The following is a 19,801-nucleotide window of genomic DNA, read 5'->3' as shown; positions in this document are numbered from 1 at the left end:
CTCCTGAAAAGCGCGCTGACCCAGACTATGGAGCTTTTTGGTGGTGACCTTTTTCTGGTGCTACGTGTGAAGAAGCGCAGAGCTACCGAACTGCGACGACGCCCAATTTGACCCTTTTTTCCTCCGTCTCTCTCTCAACCACGCTCCTTTTATTGTCATTCTGCCATTCCTCTTCCAAAAGCTTCAAGTACCTAATTTGTTACCGCTGGCCGCTGTCGCATTAGCTCATTCTCTTCTCCTGCCCACCACAATGGTTTGTCACCCCTCCGTCGCCCCTAGCTACCTTTGTCCAGCCCTCTTGTCCACGCATTGATGCACATCACCCCTCTTCAGTGCCCTCGATGTGTGCCCCGCAAGAGTAGCAAAGAAAGAACCGCTTGACTGATTTGATACCTTTTCTCGTGGAATAGTTTGACAGACTTGTCGGCCTCGCCATGCTCGTGGCCGCCACCGTCGTGTTCTTGTACTATACTGTTTGGACACTATTGATGGTAAGTAACAATCACTCTCCTCTCATGCTTTTACTATTGCGCTTCGCTGCAATGCTGTATAACCCGGAACTGATCTTTGTCTCTTCTTCTTTCTCGTATAGCCCTTTGTCGATGACGACCATCCACTTCAGAACTTCTTCCTTCCCCGCGTCTGGGCCATCCGCATCCCCGTCATCCTCATCCTCCTCGGTTCTGCCGTCGTCGGCTCATTCCTGGGCATGGTCATGATTCGAAGCAACCGCAAGAAGGCCGCCAAGGCCAAGGCCGCCGCCGCTAGCAAGAAGAAGGCGTAATTCTCGAAACTCCAAACTCATTGCTCCGGTCCACCGAGTGCCGAGACGTCCCGCAGAAAAAGGCTATACACTTCACGGGCTGCACACTTTACAAGCTAGGAGAGGTCGGGAATAGAAGATGTATTTTTTTTCGACCAAACTGAATTGGTACTATTGGGGTATCTAATATTGTTTGTATCCGGTAATGCACAGGCGCACGGCTTGCTGGCTGTGAGTAAGCCGCAAAACGAGTGTGTTATGGATCCGTAGGATAGAAATGACAAAAATAACAAGCCCAAAATCCATGAAACGAGTCAGGCATCGCGGGACGTAGTGCATTTGGTTCGTCTAACGTCTGTGCAATACCAACTAACAAAAGAGCTGTGAAAAGGCACAGGGAAGACGAGTGCAGAGAATGCAACATGGATCAAGCGCGAAAACACTCTGGCACCAAGGAACTCAAATACTCAACTAAACCCTCTGATCGGCAAAATCAAGCACCTCGCAGTCATCCTCGAAGAATCCATCTTCATCCGGCTCGCCGTGGCGACCTCGTCGGCGTCTTGTTGTTACCACAATCTGCTCCTGGTCACCTATCTGCATGAGTCTCTCCATTGCAGACGGCGGAAGTGCCTGGTCGTCATCGATGCCGCTCAAGTCATCGTCGGCTGATGCCATGATGCCCATATCCAACATGTTAGTGGGGATATCGAGACCGAATGCCCATGCGCTAGACTCTGAGTTATCGACCACGCCTGCCCTCTGGTGACGGCTCTTCTTTTTCTTGGACGGCTGCTGATCATCGTTTAGACTAGTGTCCATGAGAAGTGTTGTCACCGGCTCCACCTGTCCATCTCTGGCGTATTCATACACGGCAACACGCCTATCCGAATGGAAGGGCTGATACGGAGCACTAGTCTCTATCTCAGCCTGCGGAATAGCAGAAATCATACCCTGGCTTCTCTTGGTCTTTGCGGCGTGGCGGTTCAGAGTCATGGTGTTACCTGCATCCATCTCCAGGTCGGATAAGTCTAGATGGTCCTCCGAGGTGTCGCCCTCCAGGAATCGCCGAACAATAGGTGCAAGCCTATCATGGGGCAGAATGGGCACATTCATATCCTTATAACGGCTTGCACGTGACAATCTCTTGTTTCGCTTCGAGGTAAGGCGCCGACTTCGGCTGGGATATTTTCTCACAATACCACCACCGAGCGCATATAGGTGCTGCGACTTGCGCGTCGAGTGCCATCTGACACACTGCGACGATGGAAGACTTCGGATCGGAGGCAAAGAGACTCGGTTTTCTCCAGTGTGCCGAAGTTGGTTGATGGCAGAGCCAGTCTTCCCCAAGGAGCTGCTGATGCTAGCAGCAATGACTCGCCCTCCCTGCGCGGCTGTGTCCCTGAATGTGCTTGTGGTCACCACAGCACTGTTACTACTGCTGCGACGGGAACGAGCGACAAACGGTTTCGCAACTTGGTAGGCAGCACCAATAGCACCTGACGCAATCGAGACAGCTGAGCTGGTAGGCTCCGAGGACTCGGCGCCAGCCGTGGGTGCAATCTTACGCCGGCGAGGAGGGGGCCACATGGATGCGCTGAATGGCATGTCCAGAAGATGCACCGTACCGCGCTCAGTTACCATTGCAATGTGGTCTTCCTGGGGTCCTGTCCAGGACACATCGACGATGCGCGCGACGGTCATTCGAGAAAACTGTGCCACCTGCCTCACTTGAGTTCCAACGTTGGCGCTTGGCGAGACAGAAGCTTGAAGCGGGGATGAGTGCGTGTGCTGAATCCTGAGCAGATCCCAAACAGTTTGAACATCACCTTTGGTACTGGCAGTGAACAAGTTCAAGGACGAAGGTGAAAAGGATAGAACACTACAGCCTCCCGGAGGTGCAAATGCAGCCAGTGGATGGATAGTAGAGGAAAGTGGTAGAGATAGGGTATCAATGATAGAAACCAGTCCAGGATCCTTGGAGGTAGCATTGCCATTCGTGCCGTGGGTGGGCGGGAACTGCGTTGCATCCTGTCTGGTGGTCTGCGGGGCAGTCCATTGCTGCTGAGGGGGGGAACGAGCCTGTTGCTGCTGAGTTTGTGCTGCGTTGCCTTTGTTCCAATACGCATTCCATGCCTGAAGCCCCTGCTTGCCTACCCATTTTGCGCCCTGTATCAGCTCCTGCGTTGTCTCACGCATTATTTTGTTTACCATGCTGTCCGAGATTGGCAATTCCACAGAAAGGCTCGACTGAGGTACATGGGGTGGCGCCATTGAACCGATACCAGGACCGCGGCCAAGAATGGGGACTGGAAGGTGAGCACGCAGAGAAGTCTGCGATGTAGGCGCCGCAGGACAGAAGGCAATCCAGCGACCATTGAGTGTAATGATGGGCGTGTGGGGATTGAAGCGAACTTCAGTCGTCGACGGCGCCGCCTTACCTAGCTCTTCGACGACTTCATTACGATGACTATGCTGTAAGCATGTCCATAACTTTCCGATGCAGGCGAAAACATGGCCGTTTTGGGGTTCCGGAAGGTGTGTGTAAGTCCAGCATTCGCCTGTGTTACCCGAGCAGACTAGGATGGTCCCGCCGTCTGCCTTAATTGTGAAAGAGCCGCTAGGTAGTGGAGGCTTGAAGAGGGTACTTGCAATAGACACGCCGGCATTGACGGAGATCCTCGGTGCTTCGAGGAGCACATCGACGGCTTTGGAGGTTCTGAGAGAATAAACCTCCACAGTGGTCTGGTAAAAATCGATGCTGGGTCCTGTTCGGTTGAAGCCATCCTGGTAGGTTGTAACAGATCTCGGGCTGGCTGTGCCATCCTTCCGAAGGTTGTCCGATGCATCCTGTGTTGCTGCATCATTTGTATTCTGGGCCGGAAGCACGGGTCCATGGATGGTCACGACAATCAGAGGTCCAGCAGTGTCCTTGGCGCCAAATGTCCAGGGCAAGATTTTAGCGGCATGTACCGTACCACGCAGGCCCCTGAGACATGCAGTAGGTTCCAATCCTCTCTTGGTAATGGCATAGACATCTAAGCCACCGTTGTACCCTGCCAGTACCACGTCGTCTGAGCCAGCAGAGACGTCGTCCAACCTCGGCAAGGTGTCGAATCCGAAATACAAGTCAGCGTCGCCGGCCCTGAGCCCAACCTGCGATGTCATATTCATGTCAATATCCGGGGCTCCGTAAAAATGCGCCTGTGGCTGGTGCGGAAGCGCTGGCTGCGAGGCCAGGCGACTGTGCCGGATCGGCGAGTGCACCGAGGTCGACCTCCCAGCTGCAGCTGCCACGCGGGGAGGCGTCTCGCTAGCCGGGAACGTGGAATCCATGTGGAAGCTGAGCGGTCGGCGATTCGGGGGAGAAGGGGACGCTGGAGAGGGGGTCATGAAGTTGCGCTGACCCCAGCCCTGGTGAAGACGGCCAGAGTCCTCATACGAAGATGGCTGTGTCGGCGGGGACTCGCCCATCAAGCTGATCAGATTGCCTGGGGAGCCGGCCATGGCACCACGCGCCCATTCATTCATCATGCTGGGGGCAGTACTCGCAGAGATGGCATGAAGCATGGGCGACACCTCGGCGTGGCCATTTGGAGCGGCAACGGGGTTGAGATCTGGGGTGTTGATTGGGGGTGACGACGCGTCCGAGGTCGGTTGGCTCTGGTTGGAGGGGTCGCTGGTGGCATTTTCGAACCTGTGCATGACGAAATTCGGGTCAGCATGATGAAAGGGAATTTTTTAACACGAGGAAATATATTGGTGTTGAAGATGCCGGGGTAATAGGCGGTAGACTCGAGGTCACGGGGCGGGGTGTCGGGGACTAAGAGAGGGGGGCAGGGAGAGAAGCTCACGAGAACTGGGTGGCAGCTTGCTCAGTCACAGCGACTGCGATGCCTCCGGCAGCGGCTCTGGCACGTTTCTTGTCCTTTTTGGCGGAACCCATCATCGATATGTGTAGATAGCGGGAGCTGGGCGGCCTTGGAGGCCGAAACGGCCGGGTTGGTGTCGCGATGCGGTACCTGGCGATTCGGGCATACAGCCAGTGACAGGTACGGCGGGGTGTTGTGGGTAGCTACCGATGTTGCGGCGCGAGCTAGAGTGCTTCTAGGCGGGTATTGTCGGGAGATGCGGTATGATGTCTGGAAAGTAGTCGAGGAGGTTGTATCAACTATATACACGTTTCGAGGTTGTTTTCTGTTGTACGCGATATGTAAAGCTTGGTTTGCGCGGGCGATAAGGGAGTGCTCGGAGGGGGACGTGTTGCGGAACGGCGGCGGGCTAGAGGCAGCGGGGCAAACGGCGCAGCCGCAGCGAGAAGTAGTCTATTAGCAGAGAGTGAAGAAGGAGAGAATATGAACAGGCAAAGAAATCTATTGAATGATGCGGTGGTTGTTGTATTAAAAAGCGCGCGATGTTTTGTTTGGAAGTGTTTGGAAGTAGTCAGAGAGTTGGTTGCAAAAGGGTGAGAAGAGACGAGAGCGGCAGAGAGAGGGAGAGAGAGAGAGACGCAGGATACGCAGGCCGAGAAACGGGCTACGACGTGACTGATGTCACCTGTATGGCGCTTCGGAGCAGGGGCCCGTCAGGTGCGTGGCCGGCTGTGGCCGGCTGTGGCTCAGGCGCTGAAGCCTGGTGAAGGACGCCAGAGCACGCTGGTGAGACCCCGTGGACTACTGAGGAGCGCTGAAGAATGGGGCGGCACCAGGCTGCGCTGGTGCACCTTACAGGTCAGTAAGGTACTCAGCTACTCACTGCACGCTGTCGCAGCTTGAGGGACTACACCACCGCGCCCAGCGACAAGGATTCGGCCACATGGGGCACTGCGCTGGCCAGAATGGCCCTCACCACGCAATGCACTCGGTACTTGGCCTTGCGCAGTGATGACGTGCAGTTGGGGCCGCAGGTACCAAAGTACAACCAGACACCACCAGCCACGGAGCAGCGCCACTGGTCCGGCCAGTGAGTAACAAACAGGCACGCTAACTGATTGTGAGCATTAGCAGACTGCTACGAGACTGCCGCTAATCTCTTTACAGCCGCTGCGGTTTCTTCGGCCCAAAACAGTACCATCACGTGGAGCTTCTAGCCCAAGTACCGCCACGGCGCCACATCGTTACGCATCCAGGCATCCTCTCTGTCACCAAGTCCTGTCATCGAAATCAACATGGCTTGGTTCGGGTTAGCAGCCCCAGTAAGTGAAAGTCATGGTGACACGCAGTGCAAGATTGGTCTTTTTTATGTCCAAGTCTACTTGACGCTGCTAATGTAGCTCTGCAGAACGGAATCCTGGCGCCATCTGAATCACATCTGTGGCGTTTCTCCGCCTTTTGAAACGCATATTCGAGTCCTTCTATTGTGCTATGTGTTTATTCTATCTTCATCGCCGTCGCTGCGCTCTTCAGGGTCCTCGAACATTTCTTCTTGCACCGCAACCCCATGGTTCGGTCCAGCTGCGCCTGATACATCTCACCCTCTACGTCTTAAGCGTCGTACAGGAGCTTCATCAGCTTGCTAAAGTCCCTGGGTTCTCCCAAGCCCGTGACGGCGTCCCAGCCTGGCCTAGCCGGCCAACCCCCACTGGCGAACGCGCAGCGGTAGCTCTTCCCCTTGGTGACATCGGTGAGCGCGGCCACACCTGCCTTCGAGTAAAGTATCTCGTTGAGATAGCCGATCGACTGCTTTCCGTCACGGAGGCGGGCGTCATTGACTTGGACGATCATGGCAGCAAACGTGGGGGCACTGGCACTCGTTCCCCAAAAGTCTTGGGCCTGGCCGTCCCGAATATACCTGTATTCCCCCGCCGCAGTCGAGACATCGGGCATGGCGCGGCCGTTCTTGTTGTAGTATCCGTCGAGATGGCCGCCGAGCCTCTCGATGTATTTGGTCACCGCGCCTGTCTGCCAAGAGGGGCGGTCAAAGTAGAATGAGAAGCCACCGGAGCTGAATGCAATGGCCTCATGAGGATCGGTTTTGAAATCGGTTCCGCCGACAGCTGTGACCCAGGGACAAGTGGCGGGAAACGTTGGCATTGTGGTATTGGTCTGCTTGCCATCGCGGGTCTTGCAGTCGCCGTACTGACCGCCAGTAGAGCCACCGTCACCAGAGGCATGGATGATGCTGGTACCGCGCTTCGTCAGGAGACCGTACGCATCGCAAACACGCTTCGCGTACTCCCGAGGGACGCTAAGCTCATCATCCCCATACGATACAGAGAGGACGTGAGGAACCTCATCGTCGGGCTTGTCGAGGAGATAGTTTATGAATTCAAGATAAGGCTCGTTGCTCGACTCGTTGTAGGGACCAATTTGTCCGTCGCGACCAATCAAATCTCCTCGGCCACCGGTAGCGTAGAAAGTGACGGCCGCAGGGTAACCAAGAGCCATGCCATACGCGAGATCAAATACGGCCTCGGCGCCGGCGGGAGTGCCGGGATCCTCACCACCGTTTACTTTCTCGACACTATAATTATAGTTGGTGATGTTGGTCTGCTCGGTAAGGAAAGCGTTGACGTCATCATGATTTGCATTCAGTTCGAGATAGCCAGAGATGCCAAAGCGCACAGGCGAGTTCCTGTCAGGAGACTCATACGTCATGTTGTACCGCTTCTTGAAACAGTCAACTCCCATTGAATCTGAGCAAGGATTCCTGGAAGCGGTTTCGTTCCTCTTGGAGACATCAAATTTGACAGCTTTGTTGGAAACATGGACGCTATTGGGTGCTGGTTTCATGAAGTTGGCAACAGGGTAGATGAAGCTGATAGCGTCAATGAGCTCCTCAGGAATAGAGTATTTCTGGGTACGCAGCTTGCCAATCTTGCCATCATAAATGTAGCGACTGAACGTTCCGTCCAGAAGTCTCTCGGCTTCGGCGATGGTGGTCTGGACGTGAACCAAGTCCTGATTCAAAGTGGCGTTGGTGATGTTTTCATCTTTGAGCCACCTCATGACGGCATTGACATAAGATAGATCGGGAGTGCGCAAAGCTTGCACTTCGTCGAGGCTGAGATGCCTCCCGCCATTGGCCATCAACGTAGCAATGTCGACCATTGGTTGCTTGAGGGCAATGGAAAAGTTGATCCCCCAAGTAGGATCGATGACATCGTCCAGCTGCTTCCAGTTTAGGGGAAGAACAGACACCGTCTCCAGCACAACGTTGCGAGCGCTGGCACTGGTGACCAGAGCAACCAACAAAAATGAAGAGAAAGACATGATAGAGCTCAAGATATTGAAAGCTGCGTGTTTGGATGACCGCAAAGTCTGAGGCTACTACATGGACCGTCGATGCGCTTCCTTTTATGTGAAAGCAGCCGAAAGTAAAAGTAACAGATCCTTTTTCTTTTTTTTTAAGAAAAGAAAGACAATTACCTCGACATATCCCTTCTATATCCCATTTCTAACTCCGGCAGACATGGTGCGATGTATGGCCTGTTTCGCTGAGCATTGCTTTGCGCTTCTTATTGAGGCCCGCAACAGTACGTTAGACCGCTACTCAGGCCACTCGAAATCAGAATTGAGGTGGGTTTTTCGGTTTCTGATATTCAAAATGACTCTGGGTGGTCCCGTATGGAGCAGACATTTGGATAGCAAAGGCCGGCTAAGCATTAGCGAGCCAAACACTCCCATGATATTGCAGAAATAGCCTCCGTGCTCATTGCGATGGGTGCAAATACATCTCAAATCCTGCATTCCGGCTGAAGAGAAACTATCAGCTGTCTAATGGCCCATGTCCGAGATATCGCCCTACAAGGGGGTCGTGAAATCCCTTGACTCGGTGATTTAACACCCGCTCCTGGTATAGCTATGAATTCTCATATCCTCATGCGGGATACAAAAAAGTAAATGGAGCAAAAAATTCGGCCTTTAATAAAGAGTGAGTATTACATCAGCTGATAGCTCAAGTCTATGCTTATTGCACACTGTATTGCCAGGGGTGTGGCTTTTGATGTTCGCATCGTCGAGCACAGCTCCCTACATTGCCTCTTCGGTCCAATTGCGAACTGTCACGGTATCTATCATCTCTCTGTCCTAGTTTGACAGCAGGTCTCAAAGATCTTCAAACAAGCTGTCAGTTGCTATTTATTGCACCCGGAATTGCCGTCACGCAACGCCAATCGCGCCAGGCCCAACGTCGCGAGTTGCGGGTGCAGACTCGGCATTTGCTCCAAGCATCGCCTTTTGTTAGAAAAGCACCTATATGCCGGTCTTCCTATTTAACGGCTATCTACGGAGTAAGTCGATTGCTCCGAGGTACAGACATGAGTCGTGCCCGAGCTGGCCCACCGCTACGGGCCGCCTTCTGCGAGCCACATCGCCAAGCACAGGGGACGCTGTGGCACTGCTGGGGTATCGCACAATATTTCCACTTACGGGGCCGCGAGATGGAATAAGAAGTTTGAAGCCTTCTCGGGCTACCAATGCTGCGACTTGTGGCCTACAAAGCCGCAAGAAGCCTTGCCGATATCTGGGCTATTGGACTACACTGGATATATAAAACGAAGAGCACACTTTGAAAGAAATATTATATAGCTTAATATGAATTACGGAACATCTCCGAGACATATACTGTTGGGCATGTTTTAATTTAACTCTGTATTGCTCGTACGTAACGTCTGCTTGCCACCTTGTAATCGAGACAGTAAACTATGGAAATCACCTCTGAAGCCACACTCGATACTGAGCAAACTTCCATTCTTCTTTCGAGCCATCGATAATCTTGGTCAGAGTAGCGTGTCCCGCCCAGGGCACGACAAGCTCCTGGCCCTCCTTGGTCTTGAGATGCACGTCTCCAAACAACATGCACTCGCATGCCCCTTCCTCGTCCTGGAACTTGGCTGGGAAAACCTTGTTCACCGTATGTTTGCGCTCGGCCACGACATTCCACATCCTGCCGCGGAGCTCTCGAATCTCTGCGTTTTCCAGTAGTTGGTCGTGTTGTTCTAGTATACATGCTCGTGGGAATAAGGGTAGGGGCTACGAACCTTGCTGGCCGCGGCCGCTGTCGTTGCCCATGGTGACCTGTGCGTCTTCGGTAAAGTGGCTGACCCATAGCTCGTTGGAGTCCGGGCTATCAGATATGCGGTAGAAATTGGTGATGAAGGTCCGGATCTCGGGGTCCGGCAAAAGATCTTGGACCGGGTAAATCGGAAAATACCCTCCTTGCCCCGTGGACGCCATTTTCACTGCGGCTGATGGAAAGCAGCAAAAACAATCAATCGAATAAGCTGATAAATAACTACAATTTCCGAACGACCGCGTGAGAGGCAGAAAAGATGTAAAGCAGAGCCTCGTTTGTTTCAGTAGGATGGACGATCGCATTGGAGGGGCGCCCATACCCGACCTTGGCGGGCGGCCCACATCCGACTGTTGTCTCATCCGACGGATGTTAGTGAAGCTGTGGTAAAAGCTCTTTTATTAGGACGTACAGCATGCCAAGTCCATCTCATATTCGTCTCGGTGACCTTTTCATGAAACTATACTCCTACATATTGCAAAATAGAAAACGCTCATCTTACATAAAGCGGCAAGAACAAAAAAGCAACCGTCTCGCGCCGCCTAGCCCGCCCAAATCCGTGAGTGAGAACAGAAAAGAAGATGACAAGAAAAATAGAGAAAAATCTGAAGTCCAGTGTCCCGCTCTCAGTGACGTTGTTAGAGGCACCGCGCCAGGCTATTAACCTTGGCTAGCAGCATATTTCTAGTTGTAATCAGGTGACAGCATGCGTAAGGTAACGTGGCGTCGACCTGGTTTATCATCAGGGCCATACTGAGGTAGCCCAAGTATTCGCAGAGGCTCTTTACTTTTTGACGCCACGTGCGCTCACCTCACCCCTTTCACCGATATTTAAAAGCCGGCGACAGTCAGGGCAGTACCATTTTGTTGTCCGTGCAGGGATTTCTTCCAGACCAACACACTCAAGGTGAAACCACTCATACTTGCAGTTCTAACATACACGTTAGCAAAATCTGAAAAAAAAAATGAAAGGCAAAATAGGCTCTCATCGCAGCGCATACCTCTGAGTTTTCGCATTGAATCATTGTACCAAAGCTTACCCCATTGCAAACGCAGTAGCGTGGCTCATTAGGATCGATGGGGTTTCCCTCATCATCGACTTCCTCCATCTCAATCTCCACCTCCAGACCGTATCCCCTGTCCTTCTTGAGGGTGCGAGCCTTCTTCTTCGGCGCGGCTTTCCGCTTGCCAACGGCGCTGTTACCGCCGCTGCTAGTGGTGCTTACTATTCCAGGAGCAGGACGCTTCGCGCGACGCACTGGCGGCTTGGCCTCTGGTGCTGGTGTGCTTCTCGTTGTGCTTGCGCGGCGCGGACGGTCTGATGCCAGGGTAGGCGGCTCTTGACTCATAGTCTTGCCCCGCGATCCAGGCCGCCGGTTCGACTCTGCACTCGGCGTGAGACCGCGCGATACGGATCGTCGCGAGCCAAGTTCAGGCTGCGACGGTGGCTGCGGTGCCACATGAAGCGTCTTTTTGGCTTCTCGTGAAGGGATATCCCGTACCGGCGGATACACCGGCGTAATGATATGTCTCTGTTCAGTTTTGGGAAGAGGTACCGGGGTCTGCGCTGGAGGTTTTACAGGGATTGAAGTGGTAAGCGTGGGAGTGCCATGGTCAGCCGGCGAGGCGGCAGAGGCAGATCTTGTATATATCGGAATAGGAACGGGTGTCTGTGTAGTCGGCGGAGGGACACTGCTAGCAGGCGTGGCAACGCTTGAAGTTGCTGATGTCTCGTTATTGAAGCTTGGATGCCTTGGTGGCGGGACAGGCGTTTCAATCTTTGTACGCTTTGTATTGCGGGGCGTCTCTACAGGCGCTGGTGTTTCTTTGTCGTCTTCAGCATCGCCGTCGCGCTTACGCTTCGGATAATTGCGTGAGCCTGAGCGTGATTTACTTGTTTGCTGATTCTTTTCGCCGCTTGGCTTTTCGGTGTGTAAGAACATCTGAGCAGCTTCCCGCATCTTTCGCTCCGATTCTTCCGCTTCTTCGGCGGCCTGTTTTGCTAGGGCCTCGCGTTTCAGCTTCTTGGCTTCGTTCAATTTCATCCCCTTATTGCTGGTGGGTATATCGGTGGAATCAAGCAACTCGGCGCTGATTGCGCCTGCGGGCAACTGCTGGGAACCGGATTCATCGTCTGTCACTAGGGCTGGAACTTGCGCGTCGAATACGCGTCCTTCATCCTCAGCTTTCTTCTTTGCTTCCCGGTAGGCTTCCGGTCCGCGACCCAGAGATTTAAGCTCTCTAGCAATCATAGTCTCGCTAGGAGCCCACGCAGCGTTCTTCTTCATGCGCTTTCTAAGCACAGCCAATTCGTACTGGGTAAGCTGTAGCCAGGGCGCATCCTTGCTTCCGACGACCGCATTTTGGGGCGGCGGGTTTTGCAAAGCAGCGGCGTTCGCAGCAGCTGCAGCAGTCATTGCTGCAGAAGGATAGGAAAGCGATCGTGCAGGGCGGCTTATCGTCTTTGGTAAACCTCTGCTGGTAATTAGCTTGATCTTTGGCGGGCCAGGAGTTCTACGGTTGGTAGCCGTGTCAGACTCTTCGTCAGTACTGATATCGCTATCGTCCGAGAAAGTGTCGTATTCGATGTCGTACGGCGCAAGAACCTCCCCAGGAACCGTAATTCTTGGAACTCTGCGCCGGCTGATCTTCTTGCCGTCCTCCCCGGTAGGGCGAACTGTGAGCTTGGCGCGGGTCATTTGTGGTGACTTTGTCTCGGTTGGGCTCTTCTGATCTTCGGGTGGATAGCTGTTCACCATGGTCTGTAACTTTTCGAGAAGAATCTTTGCCTTGTAGTAGTGGCGGTTGACGTTCTCCGACATGCGGACCGCCTCCGTGTGTGCATAGGTACGCGAGTCAACAGCATGCTTGAGGTGCTTTGAGATATCGGCACGAAGTTGCAATGGTGCCGGACGCTCGCGCGCTGGAATCGAAGGTAATCGAGCCCATGTTGTGGTCAGATCATTGACTTTCAGTGAGGCTTGGTGGTACGTCTCATCAAGCTTGCCGATGAGGGTGAGGGATCTGACGATGTCGGCCGGTAGGTACTCGGTAAAGTCGATGAAATCCGTGACGGTATTTTGTGCATCTGGATCTGCGCGTGCCTCCAGCGAGCTTCGTAGCGATGCGACGGGTCCATCGCTGATGCCGGAGGTGTCTTTTGGTGAAACCACCTCAACCTTGGCGACTGGTGCCTTGTTCCCGTCCGCCATGGCCCCTCACACGGCTACCAAGATCCACGGTAGCGTCGCAGTATTATGAGGCGCTCCAGAACCCAGTTGATTGGATTCCATCGGCGTGCTTAGAATGACTGGCAGCGGGTTTGCGTATCGGTGGCCTGGCTCGCGAGTTGACGTGCGCTGTCGCGTTGCAACGCTACCCTCAATCTGAGTGGGGCCATCTCTTTGCCTGTCGCGCGCCCCTGGTCAGCCGAAGCGGGCTCGCTTATCTAATCAAGATTATCGCTATCAGTATGTACGGTGAGATGTCGCGATGCGAAGTTGTCTTTTCGAATTTGATCTTGTCCACTCCCATTTTGTGACGCCCGTTATTCGTTTCAATCACGCGTAATTGTCCCGGCGCAGCGCGTGTCAAGGTGTTGTGACATGAAGACAAGCCAGTGACATTTCATGGGCTGCGATGGAGGAGACAGAAAAGGATGAGCGAGACTGAAAACAACAGAGAGCAAACAACGCTTATTAGGAATCGCCCGCCTAACCTTGGCACGCCTGAGAGCGAGTCTCGATGCATTGTACCACGGTGAAAGGCTGAACATGACCATCAGCAAGGCTAGGACACAGGTGGATCGGCGTAACGCCGAGCAGGGCACTAGTAGGTCCCTTGGTCCCTAATAATAAGCAAACTGAAATGGGGCCGCCTTCTCTTGAATCTCTCCGAGCCTTGTAAGAACGGTGAGCGAGTTCACTGATGTACATCGGTATGGTGAGCTGTGGGTTGAGGCAGTATCGCGGTGCCTTGCATGATAAATAGCTTGTCACTCGGCCTTGTTTGCAACCGACACATGCAACAACAAAGCTTTTGAGAAATACAAGATGAATGTGAACCAGGTCGGTTATGACCGGCGACTGGCTGTAATTCAAACCATTCTTGGCGAATATGGGCTGAAAGTGAGGACTGACCCATCATTCCTGTTGTTCTGGTATCCCATATACCTATTTTTACTGACCATCCTGTGGCGTCTAGTCTGAGACTGTCACCCCAGTAGCTTATACCTTGCAATTTCCATGGCCCTTTAACAACTTCATATACAAAGTCGATCTCCAGAGCCCAGCCTCGGTCGCAAACTTTCCCGGTACGCAGCCGGGAACAGCTCCAGCGCCCGATGCCGGAATCTCCACCTTCATCTTTCGTATGAGCAACTTGAGAGTGCCAGACTTGAACCACAGGACCCGAGTGGAGAATGAAGTGGCATGCTCTATGCTGGGGCGAGAGGCTTTAAAGACGGCTGGACTCAACGATCTGGTCCCCAAGATTTACGCCTGGAGGCCACCCAAGTCTTTGCAGGAGCTCGAGGAAGAAAATTTTGGGTGGTCCATCTGCGAATTCAAGGGCGGTAAAGATCTCGATATAGAATTCCCCTCCTTGCCTGCAGATGATCAGGCGAAAGTCATTTTACAGCTTGCAGATATTTATTCCGCTCTGCAAAGAGCGACTATTCCATCTACGGCCGACAAATTTGGTGGCCTGAGTTTTGACAGCCATGGAAGGATCGTAAGTGGCGGGATAGCCATGAGAGAGGGCGGTCCCTGGGCGACGCTATCAGACTTCTGGTCAGATAAACTGCGAGATGTTATCGGCGGCGCGAGAGAAACCTCATTTCTACATACGCCAAGCAAAGATGGCGCCCAGTTAATCGAGCGCGTGCAAAAGTTTCTCGACGATGATGGCGTGGCCAAAGCTCTTCAGGGCGTCGACACCAATCTGCGTTGCCTCGTCCACTCAGACTTCAGTGAGCAACTGCGACAATTAACCTGAACGGCGCGTGACTGATGTGATTTTTAGCCATGAACAATTTTCTATTCGACAAAAGATCGAAGAAAATCACTGCTTTCCTCGATTTCGACTTTGCCTCTATTAACCACCCAATCGAGGAGCACTACTTTGCGAGCTTCAGCGATGTCGGTGGCGGGTTGAGCGCCTTGTCTCCAGCCATGTACTCTTGTGTCATGTCGGATAATTTCGAACGCCAGCCATCAAATTTGTCTGACAGGGAAAGGAAAAAGTGGGATATTGCAAAATCATGGAATGCTGCAATTGCTGAAAGAGACGTCCTGCGGCCGACGACGCTGCCTGGCGTGGAGAAGATCGAGGCACTTCGACGCTTTGAGGAGTCACTGAGCAAAATGTGCCAGGACAAGGCTACGTTCTTGGCAAAGTACCCGGAGGCTGAAGATCAGAATAGTGAGATCAACCCTGTTGTTGCTGTAGTACAAATGCTGGACGCCCACGACGGTTAGCAAGAGATGACGCACGCGCTTGAATCAGCGACTTGGGCTTGTTTTCAAGAGGGAAAAAAATAGAACGAGAGTTTCTTGGAATTGACCATCTTTCTAACAGCCTCCCCATCCAGATAAGTAGCCTATCGTCTCAGTCTATGACCGAAGACTAGACCAACGTATGCCGCGATACGATATATTGTCCCAATACCAACTAAAATTGCCATGTTTCGCCAAAGAAAACTTAAGTGAAAGTCTGTTGCCTTCGAAGCCAGATCAACGCTGTATAAGTATCTCAACGGTCCAACCAGCTGTCCAAAGCATAGTTCGGCCAACCAAGTACCAGGCGAAGCACGCCAAAGCCATTCCAGATGCCACTTTTTGGCGCTGGAGAGTGGCGGTGCTGATCCTGACAGAATCCCAACGATCAAGCTTATCATGGTAGCCAGTAGGGGCGCATCTTCTCGGCCGACAACCATGCTGACACAGCTGGAGAGACCGTAGATGCAGTAAAAGTAAAACACATTCGCCAAGAATGCAAAGCCCCAAGGAATTTTCGGTGTTGCAAGAAGCATCAGCGGCGTAGTAAAATGCAAGCAGCCAAAAAAACATGCGTGAAAACATGGAAATGTTCTTGGCGATGAAATGGGCGACGCGTGAGTGGCCAGCCTCGGCCTCTCTCTTGTGAAGCTGCAACTCTTCGGAAAATGTCTTGACACACATTGAGTCGCGATGAAAGTAATAAAGAGATTTCTGCACGCTCAAATTTAAGATCTAGAGCCATTGCGACCGAAACTTATACACAGGTGAAGCTTTCGCATCACCGGAAGATTTAATTAATCACTAAACAGCCCAAGATTCCACAATGTCAGCGAGCGTGTCCTCGCTGCCGACATTTCCGGGGAACACGACGTATGGAACGGCGCGGTGCCGGCTGGTCTCCTCAGTGCACATCCAAAGCGGCACCCCTGGCGCAGCCTGGCCGAGCACTCGAGCTCGACGCATTCTCAGGCTTTTTGTGGCCGCATCAGATGACGTTATGCCACCCTTGGCAATGATGTATCGCGGCCGTACGTTGACACCGCCCATGAGCGCCACCAAGGCCTGCGCGACCTTGGACCCGATGCTGAGCGAGCTGAGTGCGTCGGTGCCCTTGACCAGTTCCCGCGAAGTCATGACCAGGACGTCCTTGCCCGCAGCCAGTGTCTCAGACGCCTCCTGCGCGGCTGCGCCGACGAGGGCCTCCGCAACCCTTGCAGAGCTCACAAGCTTCGTCACGGGCAGCTCAAGGACATGCAGCTCATCCCCTCTGCGCTCACGCAGCCGCTGAAGCTGAGCGGTGGTTTTGGGAACGTACGAGCCCGCCAAGACGAGCCCACCCGTGTGTGGTGCGGCGAACTTGTCGACGCCCAAATCGTCCAGTGTCAGTGGTGGAATGGCAGGGATGGCAAGCCTGGACGAGACAAAGGCAGCGCCTGTTCTGAACAGGTAACGCCGACCCTGCTGCTCTGCTTTCAGCAGACCCGCCACGAAGACGTGCATGTCTGCATCCACGACGGCGTTCACGATTATGACCAGGTCAGGGTTGCTGGGCACAGAGAGCAGCTTTTGCGCGACTGCGGAAGGCCCCCCCAGTCGAATGTCATCCAGACTAATTGACAGGAAGGACCCTTCGTCGAATCTCGGGCCGCATTTTTCGAGGATATATCGGCGCAGGTTCGAGTTTTTATAACCAAACGTAGCATCTTGGGCGAAAGGCGTTTGGCTTACAGGGACAAGCACGTCGACTTCTCTGACGTAGTGCACGTCGTCGATGGTCAGGCGACCACCCTGCGAAAAGAACGGAGTAAGCACCCAGCCATCAAACTGGCCCAGCGCTTCCTCAACAGCTTCCGGCTCTTCTGGCAGGTGTCCACGCAATGTAGAATCACCGCGAAGGACGATTTCAAAAGTTTTCTTTGCTTTTGTGGCGGCTGCTTTGACATTTTCGCAAATCTCCATGATGAGGCGGCGGGCCTCCGAGGATGGCAGCGCACGGGAGTTGGTCAGAATGAAGAAGCCTACAGGGCTGGCGATGAATTCACGTGCCAAAGTCTCTGCATCCCATACAGCGAGGACGTTGATATCGTGGCATGTCTGCGTTCCGGTGGGGTCATCGTCCAGGATGACGAGCGTTGGTACCTGTCCGCTCTCTACCACGCGTTTGATGGAGCTGAGGACGTCGCCCTGGTACTCTTTCGGTAGCGATGCCAAAGTTTCAGCTGCCGGTAATCGCGGCAGATTCATCTTTGACGACTGGATTGTCTCGGATGGCGGTCTAGCGCTGCCAGAAACAGAAACGCCGGCTAGCTCCCAAAGTCGCACGACGCCAGCATCGGCTTCCTTTTCCCAACCGTGAGCCGCACCGTTGAGATACAGCGTATGTGCAGCGGAAGCTATTGGTGAGTAGAAACCAAGGCGCTTTGTTTCATTGAGCACGATGCCCAAGTCTTTGACGAAAATAGCCAGGGCGGAATGCGGAGTCCAGTCGGCATCGAGCATCTGACCTGTCCGATTTTCCATCATCCAGCTCCATGCATCTGTCTGTATTAGAATCTCGAATGCAACCCTAGTAGGCAATGACAGGCGTGCTGCGAATGCCATAGCTTCAGCCGCTGCAGCGATATGTACACCTGCGAGCAGCTGATTTACCAGTTTTACGGATGAGGCAGCACCTATCCCTCCCTGGACCGTGTGCAGATTTGTCGCCGGGCCAGCCATCGCTAGCAAGACGGCCCTGCTCTTTGCAAGCGACGAGTCTTCTCCGGAGCAAATTATCTATTCCAGCCCATGCGAGTTAGCTGAGGGGTGAGACGGTGGCGTACGCAAGAACTCACGGCAAGTGTACCATTCGCAGCACGTGCAACCCCTCCGCTTACGGGAGCATCGAGTAAAGATATTCCTCGGCCCAAATTCTGTAATTTAGCTCCTAGTTTCCGCACGAAAGATGGCGGTACCGTCGAGCTCAAGATGACCACAGTATGGTCGGACAAGGATTCGACTCCGTTGCCCGGCCCAAACAGGATGTCGTCAGCCTGCGTTGCATTCTGAACCATCAGGACAACGACGGCAGAGTTGCTCATGGCGTCCGCTGCAGAAGAGACACCCCGGGCCTTTGGGCCATTTGAAACAAATTTACTGACAGCAGTAGCATTCATGTCGAAGCCGTTTACGGCAAAGCCGGCCCGCAGAAGCGATGCGGCCATTCCCTGGCCCATCGCACCCAAGCCGACCATGCCGACGGAGGCGATCTCGCCAGGGCTGCTGGTTGGCGTAAGCTCGTTTGTAACCGTTGACCTTCTAGTGGCTTCTTTGATGGCGCCCGCATCAGTGGGCATATAAGCACGGATGACTGCGGAGTCATCCGCGGCCCCATGCCCCAAGGAGGACGCCATGATGTACAGCTGCTCCGCCGCAGAAGCGAGTGGCAGTGGGAAGTGTAGATCACGCGCTCTGTCCAGAACCTTGGCCTTGTCCGAGCCATGTTAGTACCAAGAAGCGGGGATATAAGAGGTGACAATGACTTACCAGTTTATCTGCCGTCTGGTTCAACGTCGAGCCCGGTGTCCAATCCCCGGTGAGCATTTTCTTAGCTCTTGTTTCGAATGCTGTAGAGTGGCCAGCAGCTTTCACAATGATGTTGTAAATTTGGCTGGTATTGAGCCCGGCCCTGGCTGCTAGTCCCATGGCTTCGGTCGCCGCGACAACATGGACGCCCATCAGGTGGTCGTGGACGAGCTGCAATTTGGCGGCCGAGCCGAAATCTCTGGATACATGATGGACAGGTATAGCTGGACCCCGCAGCAGTGGCAAATAGGCATTCACTGTATGACTTGGTCCAGCAACGAAGATTGAATTATGAGACACGGAAGCTGCAATAACCCGTACATCATGACGACCCCAGCTTGTTAAGGCGGCCTCCAAGTAGCTGTAGCAAGTCTCAGCCACTGGTTCAGCGACGAGAATCAAGGAATCGCGAGGGAGGCCTAGAGCATTGTTAGCATGCTCCGCGACGTAAACTGGGTGGGTTCTATCCGTACATGACAACGGATGCAATTTGGTACCTGGGGTGGCATGAGATGTGAAAGCGTCCTCTGAATAGCACTGAACGGCGGCACCTGAGTTTTGTAAAGCAGTCACGTACCAGCTAATGTCCGTGCTGGTGTTCGCTATGACGCCCAAAGTATTAGTATTAACACCAGCCATTGTGGCCGCTTGAAAGTGACGAAGCACAAATTCTCACGATAACAAGCTCGCCTCACTTCAGCAGCGCTAGCCTTTATAAACATCGGCGCGCCCGTCTCCAGCCGCACACCACCTCCCGTGCTCCCCCAGGAAATTGAAGCTAACCAACTAGTTCGTTGCCACACTGCGTCTTCTGCTCAGGCCCTCAGCAGCGCCGCGGAGATCATCCCGATAGGTAATATCTGGCTTGCGACAGGCTATTCTAGCCTGACCGGGGTTTCGTGGTTTCCCCACCGTCGCACCCGCATCGCTCATGCGACACCTCGCGCATCCCCGCCTAGTAGCT

General features: G+C 53.6%; 7 protein-coding genes across 7 annotated transcripts; 2 read left to right on the top strand and 5 right to left on the bottom strand.

The window, feature by feature from the left end:
- Positions 1-434: 434 nt before the first annotated feature.
- V2A60_005352 (dolichol phosphate-mannose biosynthesis regulatory proteins DPM2) lies at positions 435-784 on the top strand (the record flags this gene model as incomplete). Its single annotated transcript, XM_083256664.1, has 2 exons — positions 435-491; positions 593-784. The coding sequence occupies 2 exons, from the start codon at positions 435-437 to the stop codon at positions 782-784; spliced, it is 249 nt and encodes an 82-aa protein (XP_083112790.1).
- A 450-nt stretch (positions 785-1,234) lies between these two features.
- Positions 1,235-4,709, bottom strand: V2A60_005351 (uncharacterized protein; the record flags this gene model as incomplete). Its single annotated transcript, XM_083256663.1, has 2 exons — positions 1,235-4,460; positions 4,618-4,709. The coding sequence occupies 2 exons, from the start codon at positions 4,707-4,709 to the stop codon at positions 1,235-1,237; spliced, it is 3,318 nt and encodes a 1,105-aa protein (XP_083112789.1).
- Positions 4,710-6,246: 1,537 nt separating this feature from the next.
- V2A60_005350 (S53 family peptidase) lies at positions 6,247-7,974 on the bottom strand (the record flags this gene model as incomplete). The annotated part of the gene is made up of 1 exon (XM_083256662.1): positions 6,247-7,974. The coding sequence occupies one exon, from the start codon at positions 7,972-7,974 to the stop codon at positions 6,247-6,249; it is 1,728 nt and encodes a 575-aa protein (XP_083112788.1).
- Positions 7,975-9,414: 1,440 nt separating this feature from the next.
- On the bottom strand, positions 9,415-9,939 carry V2A60_005349 (uncharacterized protein; the record flags this gene model as incomplete). Its single annotated transcript, XM_083256661.1, has 2 exons — positions 9,415-9,671; positions 9,744-9,939. The coding sequence occupies 2 exons, from the start codon at positions 9,937-9,939 to the stop codon at positions 9,415-9,417; spliced, it is 453 nt and encodes a 150-aa protein (XP_083112787.1).
- Positions 9,940-10,559: 620 nt separating this feature from the next.
- Positions 10,560-12,987, bottom strand: V2A60_005348 (uncharacterized protein; the record flags this gene model as incomplete). Its single annotated transcript, XM_083256660.1, has 2 exons — positions 10,560-10,706; positions 10,777-12,987. The coding sequence occupies 2 exons, from the start codon at positions 12,985-12,987 to the stop codon at positions 10,560-10,562; spliced, it is 2,358 nt and encodes a 785-aa protein (XP_083112786.1).
- An 840-nt stretch (positions 12,988-13,827) lies between these two features.
- On the top strand, positions 13,828-15,252 carry V2A60_005347 (phosphotransferase family protein; the record flags this gene model as incomplete). The annotated part of the gene is made up of 3 exons (XM_083256659.1): positions 13,828-13,902; positions 13,979-14,744; positions 14,798-15,252. The coding sequence occupies 3 exons, from the start codon at positions 13,828-13,830 to the stop codon at positions 15,250-15,252; spliced, it is 1,296 nt and encodes a 431-aa protein (XP_083112785.1).
- Positions 15,253-16,074: 822 nt separating this feature from the next.
- On the bottom strand, positions 16,075-19,476 carry V2A60_005346 (uncharacterized protein; the record flags this gene model as incomplete). The annotated part of the gene is made up of 4 exons (XM_083256658.1): positions 16,075-17,814; positions 18,228-18,740; positions 18,799-19,256; positions 19,335-19,476. The coding sequence occupies 4 exons, from the start codon at positions 19,474-19,476 to the stop codon at positions 16,075-16,077; spliced, it is 2,853 nt and encodes a 950-aa protein (XP_083112784.1).
- Between the last annotated feature and the right edge of the window lie 325 nt (positions 19,477-19,801).

Source organism: Cordyceps javanica, chromosome 3 (genome assembly GCF_051103115.1).
Source record: "Cordyceps javanica chromosome 3, complete sequence".
Classification (NCBI taxonomy): domain Eukaryota; kingdom Fungi; phylum Ascomycota; class Sordariomycetes; order Hypocreales; family Cordycipitaceae; genus Cordyceps; species Cordyceps javanica.
This window is presented reverse-complemented; position numbering and strand designations above follow the sequence as displayed.